The sequence below is a fragment of the Mustelus asterias genome, chromosome 31 (genome assembly GCF_964213995.1).
Source record: "Mustelus asterias chromosome 31, sMusAst1.hap1.1, whole genome shotgun sequence".
Lineage (NCBI taxonomy): Eukaryota > Metazoa > Chordata > Chondrichthyes > Carcharhiniformes > Triakidae > Mustelus > Mustelus asterias.
The window spans coordinates 5,443,816-5,464,992 of NC_135831.1; the positions used below are offsets into that span (position 1 = coordinate 5,443,816).

General features: G+C 48.0%; 1 protein-coding gene across 1 annotated transcript; it reads left to right on the forward strand.

Moving 5' to 3' along the window:
* The first annotated feature begins 5,831 nt into the window (after positions 1–5,831).
* LOC144481645 (sperm-egg fusion protein TMEM95-like) lies at positions 5,832–18,653 on the forward strand. Its single transcript, XM_078200778.1, has 5 exons — positions 5,832–6,033; positions 6,998–7,054; positions 7,141–7,221; positions 10,555–10,635; positions 18,384–18,653. The coding sequence occupies exons 1-5, from the start codon at positions 5,832–5,834 to the stop codon at positions 18,614–18,616; spliced, it is 654 nt and encodes a 217-aa protein (XP_078056904.1). The 3' UTR covers positions 18,617–18,653.
* Positions 18,654–21,177: the final 2,524 nt, after the last annotated feature.

Below are 21,177 nucleotides of genomic sequence, written 5' to 3' on the forward strand. Positions count from 1 at the left end.
GATCTACAAATATTTGGATAGACAGGGACTTATTAGGGAGAGTCAACATGGCTTTGTACGTGGTAGGTCATGTTTGACCAATCTATTACAGTTTTTCGAGGAGGTTACCAGGAAAGTGGATGAAGGGAAGGCAGTGGATGTTGTCTACCTGGATTTCAGCAAGGCCTTTGACAAGGTCCCTCATGGGAGGTTAGTTAGGAAGGTTCAGTCGCTAGGTATACATGGGGAGGTAGTAAATTGGATAAGACACTGGCTCAATGGAAGAAGCCAGAGAGTGGTTGTGGAGGATTGCTTCTCTGAGTGGAGGCCTGTGACTAGTGGTGTGCCGCAGGGATCGGTGTTGGGTCCATTGTTGTTTGTCATCTATATCAATGATCTGGATGATAATGTGGTAAATTGGATCAGCAAGTTTGCTGATGATACAAAGATTGGAGGTGTAGTGGACAGAGAGGAAGGTTTTCAAAGCTTGCAGAGGGATTTGGACCAACTAGAAAAATGGGCTGAAAAATGGCAAATGGAATTTAACGCAGACAAGTGTGAGATATTGCACTTTGGAAGGACAAACCAAAGAAGAACGTACAGGGTAAATGGTAGGACTCTGAAGAGTGCAGTTGAACAGAGGGATCTGGGAATACAGGTACAGAATTCCCTAAAAGTGACATCACAGGTGGATAGGGTACATTGGCCTTTATAAATCGGAGTATCGAGTATAAAAGTTGGAGTGTCATGGTAAGGTTATATAAGGCATTGGTGAGGCCGAATTTGGAGTATTGTGTACAGTTTTGGCCACCTAGTTACAGGAGGATGTAAATAAGATTGAAAGAGTGCAGAGAAGGTTCACAAGGATGTTGCCGGGACTTGAGAAGCTGAGTTACAGAGAGAGATTGAATAGGTTGGGACTTTATTCCCTGGAGCGTAGAAGATTGAGGGGAGATTTGATAGAGGTGTATAAGATTTTGATGGGTATAGATAGAGTGAATGCAAGCAGGCTTTTTCCACTGAGGCTAGGGGAGAAAAAAACCAGAGGGCATGGGTTAAGGGTGAAAGGAGAAAAGTTTAAAGGGAATATTAGGGGGGGCTTCTTCACGCAGAGAGTGGTGGGAGTGTGGAATGAGCTGCCGGATAAAGTGGTAAATGCGGGGTCACTTTTAACATTTAAGAGAAACTTGGACGGGTTCAAGGATGAGAGGGGGGTGGAGGGATATGGTCCAAGTGCAGGTCAGTGGGACTAGGCATAAAATGGTTCGGCACAGACAAGAAGGGCCAAAAGGCCTGTTTCTGAGCTGTAATTTTCTATGGTTCTATAAGGCGACCAAAACTGCACACAATACTCCAGGTGTGTCCTCATCAACAGCCTGCACAATTGCAGCAAAACATCCCTATCCCTATATTCAAATCCTCTCACTATGACGGCCAACATACCATTTGCCTTCTTTACTGCCTGCTGTACCTGCACGCTTACTTTCAGAGACTGAGTATTCTTTATTCATTTTTATTTATTAGTGTCATAAGTAGGCCTACATTAACACTGCAATGAAATCCCCCTAGTTGCCACACTCCGGCGCCTGTTCAGGCGGACAGATTAGAACCCTGCAGTAACAAAGTTCTTCACCTCAAGAAGGCAACACTGACCTCGGGAGGGGTGGGGAGTGGTTGCATGTGTGGATTGACCAGAATGGTACTGGGGTTAAAGGCCTTAAATTCTAAGGACAGGCTGCACAGTCTAGGCTGGCATTCCCTCAAGTACAGAAGATTAAGGGCGGCACGGTGGTTGGCACTGTTGCCTAACAGCACTCGGGTCCTGGGTTCAATTTCAGCTTTGGATGACTGTGTGGAGTTTGCAAGTTCTTCCTGTGTCTGCGTGGGTTTCCCCTGGGTGCTCCGGTTTCCTCACACACTCCAAAGATGTGCGGGTTAGGTGGATTGGCCATGCTAAATTGCCCCTTAATGTCCAAAGATGAGGAAGGTAGGAGATTAGCGGGGTTAATGTGTGGGGTTACGCGGATGGGGTCTGTGTAAGATGATCCCTTGGAGAATTGGTGCAGACCCGACGGGCTGAATGGCCTGTCTCTGCCCTGTCGGGATTCTGGGGTAACACTGAGGGTGCATTTAGCACGGCCAATGCACCCTAACCAGCATGTCTTTCAGACTGTGGGAGGAAACCAGAGCACCCGGAGGAAATCCACGCAGACACGGGGAGAAGGTGCAGACTCAGCACAGACAGTGACCCCCAAGCCGGGAATCGAACCCGGGTCCCTGGCGCTGTGAAGCAGCAATGCTAACCACCGTGCCGCCCCAAGTTCCACCCACAGATTTTAGTGTCAGACTTGGTGACCACATTGCAAAACACCTTCGCTCTGAGTCCAAGCAGGACCCAAACCTCCCTGTCGCTTGCCACTCCAACACCACCCTATCCTTGTCCTTTTGCAATGTCCATGTGAAGCCCAACTAAAACTGGAGGAACAGCATCTCGTCTTACAATTGGGCACTTTACAGCCTTCCTAGACTGAGTTCAGCAACTTCAGAACATCAACTCTCTCTTTCATCCATTTCCATTTATTTTATTTCATTTCTTATTTACATCTTATTCATCCACTTTTGATTTGATTTATTATTGTCACATGTATTGGGATACAGTGAAAAGTATTGTTTCTTGCGTGCTATACAGACAAAGCATACCATTCATAGAGTACATAGGAGAGAAGGATTTGATTTGATTCATTATTGTCACATGTATTGGGATGCAGTGAAAAGTATTGTTTCTTGCGCGCTATACAGACAAAGCATACCGTTCATAGAGAAGAAAAGGAGAGCATGCAGAATGCAGTGTTACAGCCATAGCTAGGGTGTAGAGAAAGATCAACTTAATGCAAGGTAGGTCCATTCAAAAGTCTGATGGCAGCAGAGAAGAAGCTGTTCTTGAGTTGGTTGGTACATGTCCTCAGACTTTTGTATCTTTTTCCCGACGAAAGAAGGTGAAAGAGAGTATATCTGGAGTGCGTGGGTTCCTTAATTATGCTGGCTGCTTTTCCCGAGGCAGCGGGAAGTGTAGACAGAGCCAATGGATGGGAGGCTGGTTTGAGTGATGGACTGGGCTTCGTTCATGACCCTTTGTAGTTTCTTGCGGTCTTGGATAGAGCAGGAGCCATACCAAGCTGTGATACACCCAGAAAGGATGCTTTCAATGGTGCATCTGTAAAAGTTGGTGAGAGTTGTAGCTGACATGCCAAATTTCCTTAGTCTGAGAAAGTAGAGGCGTTGGTGGGGCTTTCTTAACTATAGTGTCGGAATGGGGGGACCAGGACAGGTTGTTGGTGATCTGGACACCTAAAAACTTGAAGCTCTCGACCCTTTCTACTTCGTCCCTATTGATGTAGACAGGAGCATGTTCTCCTTTACGCTTCCTGAAGTCGTTGACAATCTCCTTCGTTTTGTTGACATTGAGGGAGAGATTATTGTTGCCGCACCAGTTCACCAGATTCTCTATCTCATTCCTGTACTCTGTCTCGTCATTGTTTGAGATCCGACCCACTATGGTAGTGTCGTCCGCAAACTTGAAAATCAAATTGGAGGGGAATTTGGCTGCACAGTCATAGGTGTATAAGGAGTACAGTAAGGGGTTGAGGACACAGTCTTGTGGGGCACCAGTGTTGAGGATGATTGTGGAGGAGATGTTATTGCCTATCCTTACTGATTGTGGTCTATGGGTTAGGAAGTCTAGGAGGCAGTCACAGAGGGAGGAGCTGAGGCCCAGGCCACGGAGTTTGGAGATGGGTTTTGTAGGAATAATGGTGTTGAAGGCTGAGCTGTAGTCAATAAATAGGAATCTGACATAGGTGTCCTTGTTATCTAGGTGTTCCAGGGTTGTGTGCAGGGCCAGGGAGATGGCGTCTGCTGTGGACCTGTTGCGGCGGTCGGCGAACTGTAGTGGATCCAGGTTGTCCAGGAGGCCGGAATTGATTCGTGCCATGACTAACCTTTCGAAGCATTTCATGATGATGGATGTCAGAGCCACCGGACGATAGTCATTAAGGCACGCTGCCTGGCATTCCTTTGGTACAGGGATGATGGTGGTCTTCTTGAAGCAGATAGGGACCTCAGATTGTTGTAAAGAGAGGTTGAAGATGTCTGTGAATATCCCCGCCAGCTGATCCGCGCAGGATCTGAGTGCTTGTCCGGGTATCCCATCCGGGCCAGTCGCTTTCCATGGGTTGACTTTCAAGAAAGCTGCTCTGACATCTGCAATGGTGACCTCGGATACTGGTTCCCCTGAGGCTTCCAGGGTGGGAAAGCATGCTCTCGCTGACCTCTTGCTCAAAACGGGCACAGAATGTGTTGAGCTCATCAGGGAGGGGTGCGTTTTTATTTTTATTACTTCATTACTTTTATTTCACTTATTTTAAAGTAACTTATTACTTTATATTATTTTTCCCCATCTGTAATCTTGCTCTCCATCTTGTCTTCCAACCTCCCTCCCCCACCCGCCCCCTGAGCCAGCTGAAGACATTATCCAACCGTTGATCATGTTGCTTCTCTTCCTGCGACAGCTTTCTGTGCACAGATTGGCTGCCCAAGTTTCCTACATTATAACAGTGGCTAAGTTTCAAAAACACTTTGTGAAATGTTCTGGGCTGATCCCAGAAGGGAAGGATACAAATCTTGTCTTTTCTTTTAGCTTGGATGGCACTGTCGCACAGTGGTTAGCTCACAGTGCTGCCTCACAGCGCCAGGAACCCGGGTTCAATTCCGGCCTTGTGTAACTGTGTGGAGTTTGCACGTACTCCCCCGTGTCTGCGTGGTTCCGGGTACTCCAGTTTTCTGCCACACTTCAAAGATGTGCGGGTTAGGTGGATTGGCCATGCTAAATTGCCCCTTAGTGTCCAAAGATGTGCAGGTTAGGTGGATTGGCCATGCTAAATTGCCCCTTAGTGTCCAAAGATGTGCAGGTTAGGTGGATTGGCCGTGCTAAATTGCCTCTTAGTGTCCAAAGATGTGCAGGTTAGGTGGATTGGCCATGCTAAATTGCCCCTTAGTGTCCAAAGATGTGCAGGTTAGGTGGATTGGCCGTGCTAAATTGCCTCTTAGTGTCCAAAGATGTGCAGGTTAGGTGGATTGGCCATGCTAAATTGCCTCTTAGTGTCCAAAGATGTGCAGGTTAGGTGGATTGGCCATGTTAAATTGCCTCTTAGTGTCCAAAGATGTGGAGGCTAGGAGGATTGACAATACTAAATTAAACCTTAGTTTCCAAAGATGGGCGGGTTAGGTGAATTGGCCATGATAAATTAATCTTTAGTGTCAGGGGAACTAGCAGGGTAAATATGTGGGGTTACGGGGAAAGGGCCTGGGTGGTATTTTTGTCAGTGCAGGCTCGATGGGCCGAATGGCCTCCTCCTGCACTGTACGGATTGTATGATTTGTCAACCAAATTCCAGTCACTGACCAGAACTTGACATTGCAGGGATCGCCTATCACAGGACACGATGCGTGGGGGGTGGTTCTGTAATGCTAAGATACAACGTGGCACCAGTTGCCCGAGTCTCAAATACTTGCTAGAACCTTGACGTTCACATGACAACTCATCATGCCCTCAGCTTTGAAATCCTGCGAGGGAAGTGGCGATTCTAAATGACCGTCTGGAATCACAAGTGAGACAGCTGAGAGATTTGGAATTACTGACATTGTTGGCTCATTCGCCACCTGACGACAGCATAGAAACATAGAACACTGCCAGGCACCCACTAAACATCCAAGCTCACAGGTCCAATTCGAACACATACAACTGACACCAGCCTACAGCCTCGAATCTTGGACCATCCGTCACAAGGCTGGCAATGAGGAAATCGGCCAGCACTGCGATGGTGGCAGCTCTCTGTCTGGCTCTGGCCTTGAAGGCCGAAGGCTGCATGTTGTGCGCTTTCCCGCATAAAATGATAAGGGATAGATTTGAGAGGCTGTGCGCCAAGTACAAGGAATTGACAGGGATGACAAACTGTACCACGCATTCCGACGCAGAACTGAACAAGTTTCTATTTGGTGAGGTTATCTGTTATGGAATAGAATCACTGAACAGCACAGCACAAGAGAGGCCATTTGGCCCATCGAGTCTGTGTCGGCACTGTTTATTTCTGTCTTAATTAAAACTTTTTCTCTCTTGCCCTCCACCCACACTCCCCCCCCTTCCCTCACCCATATATATTTCTCAGAATTACCACATCCCCACATGACCAGGGAAGTCTCCTTACAAATCCATCTGATTAGCACCTAGACTAATATCCTTAACCACGCAGACAATCTGACTTCAGTTTAATTCAATTGGTTTCCCCCTCACACAGGCCCACAAGGCTGCTTCACAGAGTAGCACAACAGACATACGAAATATTAACAGTGAACCATCTCTTGTCACACAGAAATTAAAGCTAATGGCCGGATTTTTACCGCTCGTAGAACGGCATTCTCTTTTGGCCTCGGAGTCAAGTACCAACCGCCTCAAGAACAGCTTCTTCCCTGCTGCCATCAGACTTTTGAATGGACCTCCCTGTATTAGGCTGATCTTTCTCTGCACCCTAGCTATGACAGTAACACGACATTCTGCACCCTCTCCTTTCCTTCTCCCCTCTGTACTCTGAACGGTATGCTTTGTCTGTATTGCGCGCAAGAAAATACTTTTCACTGTATCCCAGTACATGTGACAATAATAAATCAAATAATGGTGACCACGAAACCACTGGATTGTGGTAAAAACCAATCTGTTACCAATGTCCCGTTAGGGAAGGAAATCTGCCGTCTTTACCCGGTCTGGCCTCCACGTGACTCCAGACCCACAGCCAATGTGACTGACTCTTAACTGTCCCTCTGAAATGGCTGAGCAAACTCCTCAAATCAAGGTCAACTGGGGATGGACAACAAATGTTGGCCTTGCCAGTGGTGCCCGCAACCATGCGCATTGTCAATGAAAGGCCTCGCTTTCACCTCTGATACTCTTTGTTTTTCTGCCCAGATGAAGTGTCGGTGGACATGATCTCGGAAAAGGTGCATCGAGTCCTCCGAGTAATAGGTAGCCTTGATTTTTCTGCCCGTATGTTACGCCACAGATACTAATCTAGTGGAGGACTGTCACAATCTCTGCCACTGTCTCCACAGAGATCAACCAGACTCTGACAGACCTGCCCATCTTTTGGAATTGGTTGTACGAAGTAAAGCTTCCAAAGTTGACCCAAGAGGGTGAGAAGACCTTTGCTATTAATATGTATTTTTGCAATGATTATCCTAAGCCTGAGTGCAGGTGCTAACTGAGGTGTGAACGATACTCACTAGACAAGAGTGACTGAGGTGGGAGCCAGGTGCCTTCTGTAGGGTGGCACGGTGGTTGGCACTGTTGCCTCACAGCGCCAGGGACCTGGGTTTGATTCCAGCCTCGGGTCACTGTCTGTGTGGAGTTTGCACGTTCTCCCCGTGTCTGCGTGGGTTTCCTCCGGGTGCTCTGATTTCCTCCCACAGACCAGAGATGTGTAGGTTAGGTGGATTGGCCATGCTAAATTTCCCCTTGGTGTCTAAAGATGTGCAGGTTAGGTGGATTGGCCATGCTAAATTGCTCCTTAGTGTCCAAAGATGTATAGGTTAGGTGGATTGGCCATGTTAAATTGTCCCTTAGTGTCCAAAGATGTGCAGGTTAGGGGGATTAGCCATGCTAAATTGCCCCTTAGTGTCCAAAGATGTGCAGGTTAGGGGATTAGCGGGGTAAATGTCTGGGGTTACAGGGATAGGGCCGGGGTATGATGCTCTGTCGGAGAGTTGGTGGAGACTCAAAGGCCTCTTTCAGCACTGTAGGGATTCTTATATTTTTACCTCTGGGGATAAGAATCTGGCAAATCCCACAGCTAAATATCCCCATCCATCCCTTCATAGGGGTGAAACAGGATGGAGGAACCCATAGTCAACAGATTCAATCGAACCGCTGGATGCTAATCCAGTGTCGCGGCCTGGTGCAGTGTCTGGGGCTGGCCAGAGTGAGGCACTAACCCCTTCACCTTCTGCCTTTTGATTCGCCCAATCTAATATCTCCTCGGTCTCAGGTTCCATTCCAATAATGCTCTTGGCAAGCGCCGTGGCTCGTTTCCTGACATTATAGGTGCTATATAAATGCAAATTGCTGTCACTGATAATTCTTTCTTTTGTTTCTGCAGCCATGTGTGCCCCCAGATGCAGTGAGTAGAAGCTACAGCCCCTTGTTAGCAGACAATGTGTCCGAGTTGGGATGGGCAGCCTGGAGGTTGTGCGTTCGAACCCCCTCTATATGGAAACGCTCAAACTGAATTCTACAGAGAATTCAGTGTGTGCAGGGCAACTGGGTTTACTCTGAGGGAACAGAGAGCAATACCGGGCAGGGGGGGTGTAAAACCTGCGCGATTCTTGCTCATTGAGATCACTTAGGGTGGCACCGTGGTTAGCACTGCTGCCTCAGAACACCAGGGACCCGGGCTCGATTCCCGGCTTGGGTCATTGTCTGTGTGGAGTTTGCACATTCTCCCGTGCCTGCGTGGGTTTCCTCCAGGTGCTCCGGTTTCCTCCCACAGTCCAAAGATGTGCAGGTTAGGTGGATTGGTCATGCTAAATTGCCCCTAGTGTCCAAAGATGTGCAGGTTAGGTGGATTGGCCATGCTAAATTGCCCCTTAGTGTCCAAAGATGTGCAGGTTAGGTGGATTGGCCGTGCTAAATTGCCCCTAGTGTCCAAAGATGTACAGGTTAGGTGGATTGGCCGTGCTAAATTGCCCCTTAGTGTCCAAAGATGTGTAGGTTGGGTGGATTGGCCATGCTAAATTGCCCCTAGTGTCCAAAGATGTGCAGGTTAGGTGGATTGGCCCTGCTAAATTGCCCCTAGTGTCCAAAGATGTGCAGGTTAGGGGGATTGGCCGTGTTAAATTGCCCCTTAGTGTCCAAAGATGTGCCGGTTAGGGGGATTGGCCATGCTAAATTGCCACTTAGTGTCCAAAGATGTGTGGTAAAGGGTTACAAGGATGGGGAGGAGTTCTGGGTAAGATGCTTTTTTGGAGAGTGAGTGCAGGCTCGATGGGCCGAATGGCCTCCTTCTGCACTGTAGGGATTCTATAATTCGAGTTTCCCTCTCCCCTCCCCCACTGTATCATGTGGATTTCCCAATGACACCATGGTAGAATCATACTCTCTTAAATCACACAGTTTATGAATATCCCCAGGTTTAATTCCTGCTTTGTTCGGAGTGTCTTTACTGGGATCCTTTGTTCCTTCATTGAGTGATAAGGGATGCTTTGTCCCCTTGTGTAAGCTTTAATCATTTAACATTTCCCATTTAAACTTCCCACTTAAACAACAACAAAAAATTAATTGGGTGAGGACTTACAAAGTGGACAAATGCTTGGACTATCAGAGTGTGTGTGTCTGTGTGTGTGTCTGTGTGTGTGTGTCTGTGCATGCGCATTTGTGTGTATGTGTTGTTTGAGTGTGTGTGTGCATATGTGTGTGTGTGTGTGTGTGTGCATGTCTGTGTGTGTATATCTATGTGTATGTGTATATATTTGTGTGTGTGAGTGTATATCTGTAAGTGTGTGTGTGAGTGTGTATGTATCTGTGTGTGTGTATATCTGTGTTTGTACAGATGTGTGTGTGAGTATATTTCTGTTTGTGTGTGTGTGCATATCTGTGTGTGTATATCTGTGTGTGTGGGTGTATATCTATGTGTGAGTATATATTTGTGTGTGTTTGAGTGTATGTATATATTTGTGTGTGTGTGTGTCAGTGTGTATCTGTGTGTTCGTGTATTTGTGTGCCTGTGTGCGTGTGTATGTATATATCTGTGTGTGTGTATGTGTGTATCTGTGTGTGTGTGTGAGTGTCTGTGTGAGAGTGAGTGTGTGTGTGTGTCAGTGTATCTGTGAGTGTGTGTGTGTATCTATGAGTGTGTGTGTCTGTGTGTGAGAGTGAGTGTGTGTGTCAGTGTGTGTGTATCTGTGAGTGTGTGTGTGTATCTGTGAGTGTGTGTGTGTCTGTGTGTGAGAGTGAGTGTGAGTGTGTATCTGTGAGTGTGTGTGTGTGTGTATCTGTGAGTGTGTGTGTGTGTGTATCTGTGAGTGTGTGTGTCAGTGTGTGTGTATCTGTGAGTGTGTGTGTGAGTGTGTGTGTGTGAGAGTGTGTGTGTCTGTGAGTGTGTGTGTGAGAGTGTGTGTGTGAGTGAGTGTGTGTGTCTGTGAGTCTGTGAGTGTGTGTGAGTGTGTGTGAGTGAGTGAGAGTGAGAGTGTGAGTGAGAGTGTGAGTGAGAGTGTGTGTGAGTGTGTGTGTGAGTGTGAGTGTGAGAGTGAGTGTGTGTGTGAGTGAGTGTGTGTGAGCGAGTGTGTGTGTGAGAGAGTGTGTGTGTGTGTGAGTGAGTGTGTGTGAGTGTGTGTGAGTGAGTGTGTGTGTGAGTGTGTGTGTGAGTGTATCTGTGAGTGTATATATATATATATATACGTGAGTGTGCAAAAATCATCCTCCTGTGGCTTTGGCCTGTTGTCGATCTCCTGCCTCCCTCTGTGCCTGCGTAGGGGACTCCACCACGGTTATAAACTGCAGCTCGTGTCAGGAGGAGGAGGTGAATTGTTGGAGCCTGAAGACTTGCTGGCCAAGTGAGTGACTGCCTCCTCCCCAGCCCTCCCCCCACCCTCACACCCTGCCCTACCCCCACCTCGCCTTCTCCCATCCTCCCCCTCCCCCACCCCCATCTCATAATGCACCAGGATCCAGATCCACAGTTTCCCCAGACACGGAGCAGGTGACAAGGGCTTGGGTTGTCAGGGACTGGGCTGGAGGTGGAGGTGGGAGTGGGGCGAGGTGGGGGGGGGGGGGGGGCACCTCATCTGAGTAAAACTCCGCAGGCTCTCTCCTGGCGACTGGCTAGAGGGAGCCAGCGTTCCGAGGTGAGAGACTCTGACGAGTTGAAGACCTGACTGTAGTGGATGGGGCGGCATGGTGGCACAGTGGGTTAGCGCTGCTGCCTCACAGCGCCAGGGTCCCAGGTTCCATTCCCGGCTCGGGTCACTGTCTGTGCGGAGTCTGCACGTTCTCCCCGTGTCTGCGTGGGTTTCCTCCAGTTTCCTCCCACAGTCCAAAGATGTGCGGGTTAGGTGGATTGGCCGTGCTAAATTGCCCCTCAGTGTCAGGGAGATTAGTTGGACATGTACGTGTGGTTACAGGGATAGAGTCTCATGGGATTGAGGTCTGAATCGGCTCAATGGGTCAAATGGCCTCCTTTTGCACTGTAGGGATTCTATGAGCATCCAGTGACCCAAAGGCAAAACTAAACTCACCTTCTAGCCCCTGACCCAACACAATGAGCTGATGGTACCCCCCCCCCGCCCCCGGCCATTCTCCTCCTAACCCCCTCCCAGCCAAACCGCCCCCCCTCACCCCCTGGCCTCCCACTAAGATAGAGACTTAGGCTGGAGCTGCCGTTGTGAGTGTAGCAGGACAGGAAGGCAGTGGGATAGGAGGGACGGAGGCAGTCTAAGGACAGCAAAGAAAGCTTCAGTACCTCTGAGATAACCATCTATCTGGACTCCGATTGCCCAACTCTATATGCCCCTCACACAGTCGAATAGTCCCAACCCCATTACTAGGGCCTTGTTTTTAAAGTTTATTTATTAGTGTCACAAGTAAGGTTTACATTAACACTGCAACGAAGTTACTGTGAAAATTCCCAAATCACTACACTCCAGCACTTGTTTGGGAGAATTTAGCACGGCCAGTGCACCTAACCAGCACATCGTTTGGGCTGTGGGAGGAAACTGGAGCACCCAGAGGAAACCCACGCAGACACGGGGAGAACGTGCAGACTCTGCACAGAGACCAAGATAGGGAGAGCATGGGTGAGGGGTGGGTAGAGGGGCGAGAGTGGGATGAATTGGTAGAGCTCTTTCAAAGAGCTTTCACCAGGACGATGGGCTGAATGGCCTCCTTCTGGGCTGTAAGATTCTAACATTCTGTTTTATTCTTCCAGACAGGTTAGACCTGAACGAATCCATTTATCTAATTGTCGGCTTGTCGGCAGGCTCCATTTTAATTGGGTGCATCACGTTGATTTTCGAGTAGGTCAAAGAAGATTGCCAGAGAATTACAGCACAGCGACAGGCTATTCAGCCCAACTACTCTGTGCTGGTGTTCAGGCTTCGTAAAGCCCCCTCCAAACCCCCTTTCATCTTATCAGCCGAACCTTCTGATCCATTTCCCCAAAATCTGTTTGCCTAACTTCATAGAATCCCTCCAGTGCAGAAGGAGGCCATTCAGCCCATTAACAGAGCATCTTACCCAGGCCCAACCCCACCCTGTCCCCATAACCTCAGGCATTTATCCCACTCACCCACCTAACGTACAAATGGATACTAGGATGCTAACAGGACTTGATGTTTGATTATAAGGAGAGGCTGGATGGACGGGGACTTTTTTTCCCTGCAGTGTAGGAGACTTAGGGGTGATCTTATAGAGGTCTATAAAATAATGAGGGGCATAGATCAGCTAGATAGTCAATATCTTTTCCCAAAGGTAGGGGAGTCTAAAACTAGAGGGAATAGGTTTAAGGTCAGAAGGGAGAGATGCAAAACGGTTCAGAGGGGCTATTTTTTTCACTCAGAGGGGGGTGAGTGTCTGGAACGAGCTGCCAGAGGTAGTAGTGGAGGCGGGTACAATTTTATCTTTTAAAAAGCGTTCAGAGAGTTACATGGGTAAGATGGATATAGAGGGATATGGGTGTAATGCGGGCAATTGGGACTAGCTTCGGGGTATTAAAAAATGGGCGACATGGAAAGTTGGGCCTGTTTCCATGCTGTATGACTTTATGACACGAAGGGGCAATTTAGCATGGCCAATTCACCAAACCTGCACATCTATGGACTGTGGGAGGATTGTTTGGGACCAAGTCATTCTGGATTTAGGAATTTTCTGGACTATAAAATGACATTGGAATGCTCAAGCACGTCAACCTTAAAAATATTATTTCACGGGATGTGGGTGTCGCAGACAAGGCCATTACCCACCCCTAATTGCCCCTTGAACTGAGCGTCTCACTCGGCCACTTCAGAGGGCAGCTAAGAGTCAACCACATTGCTGTGGTTCTGGAGTGACATGCAGGCCAGACCGGGTAAGGGTGGCAGATTTCCTTCCCGAAAGGAAAATTAGTGAACCAGATGGGTTTTTATGACAATCGATCATTGTTTTATCAACTTTTTAGCTGGATCCAGAACTGGCTTGCCCAAAGGAGGCAGAGAGTGGGTATAGATGGGTCTTTTTCTAAATGGGGGTCGGTCACCAGTGGAGTGCCCCAGGGATCTGTTCTGGGACCCTTGCTGTTTGTCATTTTCATAAATGACCTGGATGAGGAAGTGGAGGGATGGGTTGGTAAGTTTGCTGACGACACGAAGGTTGGTGGGGTTGTGGATAGTCTGGAGGGATGTCAGAAGTTACAGAGGGACATTGATAGGATGCAAGACTGGGCGGACAAGTGGCAGATGGACTTCAACCCAGATAAATGCGTCGTGGTCCATTTTGGCAGGTCAAATGGGATGAAGGAGTACAATATAAAGGGAAAGACTCATAGTACTGTAGAGGATCAGAAGGACCTTGGGGTCCGGGTCCATAGGACTCTAAAATCGGCCCCGCAGGTGGAGGAGGTGGTTAAGAAGGCGTATGGTGTGCTGGCCTTTATCAATCGAGGGATTGAGTTTAGGAGTCCGGGGATAATGATGCAGCTATATAAGACCCTCGTCAGACCCCACTTGGAGTACTGTGCTCAGTTCTGGTCGCCTCATTACAGGAAGGATGTGGAAAAGATTGAAAGGGTGCAGAGGAGATTTACAAGGATGTTGCCTGGATTGAGTGGCATGCCTTATGAGGATAGGCTGAGGGAGCTCGGTCTTTTCTCCTTGGAGAGACGTAGGATGAGAGGAGACCTAATAGAGGTATATAAGATGTTGAGAGGCATAGATCGGGTGGACTCTCAGAGGCTTTTTCCCAGGGTGGAAATGGCTGCTACAAGAGGACACAGGTTTAAGGTGCTGGGGGGTAGGTACAGGGGAGATGTTAGGGGGAAGTTTTTCACACAGAGGGTGGTGGGTGAGTGGAGTCGGCTGCCGTCAGTGGTGGTGGAGGCAAACTCAATAGGGTCTTTTAAGAGACTCCTGGATGAGTACATGGGACTTAATAGGATGGAGGGTTATAGGTAGACCTAGAAGGTAGGGATATGTTCAGCACAACTTGTGGGGCCGAAGGGCCTGTTTTGTGCTATAGTTTTTCTATGTTTCCATGTTTCTAATTCCAGATTTATTATTGGATTTTAAAATCCCACCAGGTGCCCGTGACCACAGAGGATTCACCCAGCCTTCTGGATTACTAATCCAGTGACGATACCACCATCTCCCCAAAGCTTTAAACATCTCATTGATGCACATAAGAGTGATTAAACACTGGAGAACACTGATGAAAAATTGCTTTATCTGAATCATTTACTCTGTATCTAACCCCGTGCTGTACCTATCCTGGGAGTGTTTGATGGGGACAGTGCAGAGGGAGCTTTACTCTGTAACCCCGTGCTGTACCTATCCTGGGAGTGTTTGATGGGGACAGTGCAGAGGGAGCTTTACTCTGTAACCCCGTGCTGTACCTATCCTGGGAGTGTTTGATGGGGGACAGTGTAGAGGGAGCTTTACTCTGTATCTAACCCCGTGCTGTACCTGTCCTGGGAGTGTTTGATGGGGGACAGTGTAGAGGGAGCTTTACTCTGTATCTAACCCCGTGCTGTACCTGTCCTGGGAGTGTTGATGGGGACAGTGTAGAGGGAGCTTTACTCTGTATCTAACCCCGTGCTGTACCTGTCCTGGGAGTGTTTGATGGGGACAGTGTAGAGGGAGCTTTACTCTGTATTTAACCCCGTGCTGTACCTGTCCTGGGAGTGTTTGATGGGGGACAGTGTAGAGAGAGCTTTACTCTGTATTTAACCCCGTGCTGTACCTGTCCTGGGAATGTTTGATGGGGGAGAGTGTAGAGGGAGCTTTACTCTGTATCTAACCCCATGCTGTACCTGTCCTGGGAATGTTTGATGGGGGACAGTGTAGAGAGAGCTTTACTCTGTATCTAACCCCGTGCTGTACCTGTCCTGGGAGTGTTTGATGGGGGACAGTGTAGAGGGAGCTTTACTCTGTATCTAACCCCATGCTGGACCTGTCCTGGGAGTGTTTGATGGGGACAGTGTAGAGGGAGCTTTACTCTGTATCTAACCCCGTGCTGTACCTGTCCTGGGAGTGTTTGATGGGGGACAGTTTAGTAGAGGGAGCTTTACTCTGTATCTAACCCCGTGCTGTACTTGTCCTGGGAGTGTTTGATGGGGGACAGTGTGGAGAGAGCTTTACTCTGTATCTAACCCAGTGCTGTACCTGTCCTGGGAGTGTTTGATGGGGATAGTGCAGAGAGAGCTTTACTCTGTATCTAACCCCGTGCTGTACCTGTCCTGGGAGTGTTTGATGGGGACAGTGTAGAGGAAGCTTTACTCTATCTAACCCCGTGCTGAACCTGTCCTGGGAGTGTTTGATGGGGACAGTGTGGAGGGAACTTTACTCTGTATCTAACCCCGTGCTGTATCTGTCCTGGGAGTGTTTGATGGGGGACAGTGTAGAGGGAGCTTTACTCTGTATCTAACCCCGTGCTGTACCTGTCCTGGGAGTGTTTGGTGGGGGACAGTGTAGAGGGAGCTTTACTCTGTATCTAACCCCGTGCTGTCCCTGTCCTGGGAGTGTTTGATGGGGACAGTGTGGAGAGAGCTTTACGCTGTATCTAACCCCGTGCTGTTCCTGTCCTGGGAGTGTTTGATGGGGACAGGGTGGAGAGAGCTTTACTCTGTATCTAACCCTGTGCTGTATCTGTCCTGGGAGTGTTTGATGGGGACAGTTGCTGTTTTTTAATAAAATGCTGGTGTTGTTCCACTTAAGCATAAAAAAATCATATTGGTTGAAAATGAAATGAAAAATAATTATTCTCATCAAACATTATGACCCATCTCTGTCTCTAAAGCCTCACTGTATTTAATGGTATCTGCTTCACAGTGAAAGCAATTCTCTCTGATATGATTATCAGTATACTTGTTATTGTGTTCCAATCTGGCGCTTTGCTCCAATGCTCCAGTGTTTAGCACTGCTGCCTCACAGCACCAGGGACCCGGGTTCGATTCCCGGCTTGGGTCACTGTCTGTGCGGAGCCTGCACATTCTCCCCGTGTCTGTGTGGGTTTCCTCCGGGTGCTCCGGTTTCTTCCCCCAGTCCAAAAATATGCGGGTTAGGTTGATTGGCCGTGCTAAATTGTCCCTTAGTGTCAGGGGGATTATTAGGTTAGATGTGTGGGGTTACGGGAATGGGGCCTTGGTGGGATTGTTGTTGGTACAGACTAGATGAGCCAAATGGCCTTCTTCTGTACTGTAGAGATTCTCTGATTGGCCAGTCTGACTTTGTGAAGGGTTATGGAGTGCAGCTCAAAGACTGACCGTCATGTCGGAGCTGTCACTGTGAGATACTACAGCTACAGCCCTCTGTCATTTTCTTGCGTCCCCTCCAAGCTTTTCCCTGGCTCTGCGGGTGTTTCAAAATCTGTTCACCCCGAATCCCATCATCAGCGCAATGGCTCCCACCCTCTCGCCTCTGAGTCTGAACCCTGTGCCCAGCACCACTGCAGAAACCTGAATTCGCAATCCAAGCTGATTCACCCCGGTGCAATACGGAAGGAGTGCTGCGCTGTCGGAGGTACCGCCTTCCTGAAGGAGGTATTAAACGCAGGCTCCCGTCTGCCCTCTCTCTGGATGAACGAAGATATCACGGCATTCTTCAAAACAAGGGCAGCGGGGAAGTTCTCCCGGTATCCTGGGGTCCAGAGCCCATCCAACAACCAACATCAGTAAAAACCATTAAATCCATCCGCCTCCTGCTATGCACAAGTTGGCAGGTGCTGTTTCAGAATTACAGGAACTCAAAAAAGGCACTTCGTTGGCTGTCAGACTTCCTGAGTAAGAAGTTTAACAACACCAGGTTAAAGTCCAACAGGTTTATTTGGGTGTCGTAGTTTGCAGGAAGACTTAGACAGGTTGCAAAGTTGGGCCGAGAGGTGGCGGATGGAGTTTAATGCGGAGAAGTGTGAGGTAATTCACTTTGGTAGGAATAACAGATGTGTTGAGTATAGGGCTAACGGGAGGACTTTGAATAGTGTGGAGGAGCAGAGGGATCTAGGTGTATGTGTGCATAGATCCCTGAAAGTTGGGAATCAAGTAGATAAGGTTGTTAAGAAGGCATATGGTGTCTTGGCGTTTATTGGTAGGGGGATTGAATTTAGGAGTCGTAGCGTTATGTTGCAACTGTACACAACTCTGGTGCGGCCGCACTTGGAGTACTGTGTGCAGTTCTGGTCCCCACATTACAGGAAGGATGTGGAGGCTTTGGAGAGGGTGCAGAGGAGGTTTACCAGGATGTTGCCTGGTATGGAGGGGAGATCCTATGAGGAGAGGCTGAGGGATTTGGGATTGTTTTCGCTGGAAAGGCGGCGGCTAAGAGGGGATCTTATTGAAACATATAAGATGATTAGAGGTTTAGATAGGGTGGATAGTGATAGCCTTTTTCCTCTGATGGAGAAATCCAGCACGAGGGGGCATGGCTTTAAATTGAGGGGGGGTAGTTATAGAACCGATGTCAGGGGTAGGTTCTTTACCCAGAGGGTGGTGAGGGATTGGAATGCCCTGCCAGCATCAGTAGTAAATGCGCCTAGTTTGGGGGCGTTTAAGAGATCCGTAGATAGGTTCATGGACGAAAAGAAATTGGTTTAGGTTGGAGGGTCACAGTTTTTTTTTTAACTGGTCGGTGCAACATCGTGGGCCGAAGGGCCTGTTCTGCGCTGTAATGTTCTATGTTCTATGTTCTAGGTTTATTTGGTAGCAAAAGCCACACAAGCTTTCGGAGCTCCAAGCCCCTTCTTCAGGTGAGGAAGAAGGAAGGAAGGAACTCACCTGAAGAAGGGGCTTGGAGCTCCGAAAGCTTGTGTGGCTTTTGCTACCAAATAAACCTGTTGGACTTTAACCTGGTGTTGTTAAACTTCTTACTGTGTTTACCCCAGTCCAACACCGGCATCTCCACATCAAGACTTCCTGAGGTCATGAAAGGCGCTACAGAAATGCAATCTTTCCTCTTGATGAATATTCCACAATCTGAAATGTTTCTCTCTGTCACACACACACACACACACACACAGTTGAGCTGCAAAGTAATTTACAGCCTTTCCTGTTGCCATTGCAGGTTTCCAGCTCCCCCAGCGCTCCAATTCCTAATGAACATCCCTTTTTTCTGTCGTTAAACAGATCAAGGAGGCTGCGGGATCCGGTGGATAAAGAGGTCGGATAGAGAGGCCGACTTTTACTCACACGCCTCGGAACCAAGTGGCGGGGAGAAAGCGGGAGTTGCCAGTAGATTACGACACTTCTGTATAAATCCCAAACTGCCTTCACTAAATCAATTCGTCACTCTCGGAGAAGTTTGGGAATGGTCTCGATTCCCAGTTCTGGGGCTGGGATTTACACCACGTACATTGTGAAGACCCTGTTGCCTTCCCGTTATTGTCTGATAATATGTTTCTGCTGATGTTATCCTGGGCTGACCTCTAAGTCCACAATAAATGAAATGATGCAATAAGTTCACTGGCAGTGTTTATGTGTGATATATAGAATAGGGTGTTACTGTCCAACTCAAGTCACTGACGCTGTGGATAAAGGCACTCAAACTCTCGAATTATTGAACTACAAATCTCCTTCTTGTACTTTTCCAAGTTACCACAAAATTACACCAGGCATCAAACTTTGTTATACATAACTTTTACAGATGCACCATAGAAAGCATTCTTTCTGGTTGTATCACAGCTTGGTTTGGCTCCTGCTCTGCCCAAGACCGCAAGAAACTACAAAAGGTCGTGAATGTAGCCCAATCCATCACGCAAACCAGCCTCCCATCCATTGACTCTGTCTGCACTTCCCGCTGCCTCGGGAAAAGCAGCCAGCATACTCAAGGACCCCACGCACCCCGGACATTCTCTCTTCCACCTTTTTCCGTCAGGAAAAAGATACAAAAGTCTGAGGTCACGTACCAACTGACTCAAGAACAGCTTCTTCCCTGTTGCCATCAGACCTTTGAATGGACCTACCTTGCATTAAGTTGATCTTTCTCTACACCCTAGCTATGACTGTAACACTACATTCTGCACTCTCTCCTTTCCTTCTCTATGAACGGTATGTTTTGTCTGTATAGTGCGCAAGAAACAATACTTTTCACTGTATCCCAATACATGTGACAATAAATCAAATCAAATCAAAGTAACTAAGCTCTGACCTACCTTGTTATGTTTTAATAACCTGTTGGACTTTAACCTGGTGTTGTTAAACTTCTTACTGTGTTTACCCCAGTCCAACGCCGGCATCTCCACATCATGACTACCTTGTTTTATACACACAAGTATTCATGAGGTATCAAAGCTTTACAAAGTTTCCAACCTCACGATTTGGACTTGGAGTTACTCTCCAAAGCAAGGCGAATGAACCACATTCCATCCTGATGGACTTTGTTCAATATCTCTGAGTCCCAGACTTGGTCTTGCTTCTACCGTGGTTGGTTCCAGGTTACTGCTGTCAATATCTCTGTGTCTCTTCTTCTTATAGAAATTCCACTGGCACTGATCATAGAATCTACTTTGCAGAAGGAGGCCATTTGGCCCATCGAGCCTGCACCGACAACAATCCCACCCAGGTACTGTCCTATCCCCGTAACCCCACATATTTACCCTCCTGATTCCCCCTGACATTAAGGGGGAATTTATCATGGCCAATCAACCTAACCCGCACATCTTTGGACTCACGTACACACAGGACATAGAAACATAGAACATAGGGGCAGGAGTAAGCCATTTGGCCCTTCGAGTCTGTTCTGCCTTGATCATGGCTGGTCATCCAACTCAATAGCCTGATCCCACCTTCCCCCCCATATCCTTTGACCCCCTTCGCCTCAAGAGCTATAATTGAACTGCTTCTTGAAAACATTCACTGTTTTGACCTCAACTACTTTCTGTGTCAGCAAATTCCACAGGCTCACCACTCTCTGGATGAAGAAATATCTCTTGGTAAATTGTTCCTTAGTGTCCAAAGATGTGCAGATTAAGTGGATTGGCCAATGCCAAATTGCCCGTAAGTGTCCAAAGATGTGCGGGTTAGGTGGATTGGCCATGCTAAATTGCCCCTGAGTGTCCAAAGATGTGTAGGTTAGGTGGATTGACCAGGCTAAATTGCCCCTGAGTGTCTAAAGATGTGTAGGTCAAGGGGATTGGCCATGCTAAATTGTCCCTTAGTGTCCAAAGATGTGCAGGTTAGGTGGATTGGCCAGGCTAAATTGCCCCTTAGTGTCTAAAGATGTGTAGGTCAAGGGGATTAGCCATGCTAAATTGTCCCTTAGTGTCCAAAGATGTACAGGTTAGGTGGATTGGTCATGCTAAATTGCCCATTAGTGTCCAAAGATGTGCCGGTTAGGTGAATTGGCCATGCTAAATTGCCCCTTGTGTCCAAAGATGTGCAGGTTAGGTGGATTGGCCATGCTAAATTGCCCTTTAGTGTCCAAAGATGCGTAGGTTAAGGGGATTGGCCATGCTAAATTGTCCCTTAGTGTCCAAAGATGTGCAGGTTAGGTGGAATGGCCATGCTAAATTGCCCCTTAGTGTCCAAAGATGTGCGGATTAGGTGGATTCGCCATGCTAAATTGCCCCTTAGTGTCCAAAGATGTGCGGGTTAGGTGGATTGGCCATGCTAAATTGCCCCTTAGTGTCAGGGGAGGTTAGCATCATAAATATGTGGGTTACGGGGATAGGGCCTGGATGGGATTGTTGTCGGTGCAGACTCGATTGGCCCGATGGCCTCCTCCTGCACTGTAGGGATTCTATGATTCTATTTCACCAGTCTGTGTCCTGAAGTCTTATTATGCTCCCTGATTCTGAGTCTTGGGCCAGTCAGCACGTATATGATGGATCGAATGGCCTCCTTCTGTCCACTGCCATTCATAAGAACATAAGAAATAGGAGCAGGAGTAGGCCATCTGGCCCTTCGAGCCTGCCCCGCCATT

Bases quoted from the DNA above. Each gene is read 5' to 3' on its own strand.
- LOC144481645 (XM_078200778.1), top strand. From the start codon at position 5,832: ATGAGGAAATCGGCCAGCACTGCGATGGTGGCAGCTCTCTGTCTGGCT. The intron at 6,034-6,997 runs GTGAGGTTATCT...TTTTCTGCCCAG, and splicing joins ACTGAACAAGTTTCTATTTG to ATGAAGTGTCGGTGGACATG. The intron at 7,222-10,554 runs GTGAGAAGACCT...GTGCCTGCGTAG, and splicing joins TCCAAAGTTGACCCAAGAGG to GGGACTCCACCACGGTTATA.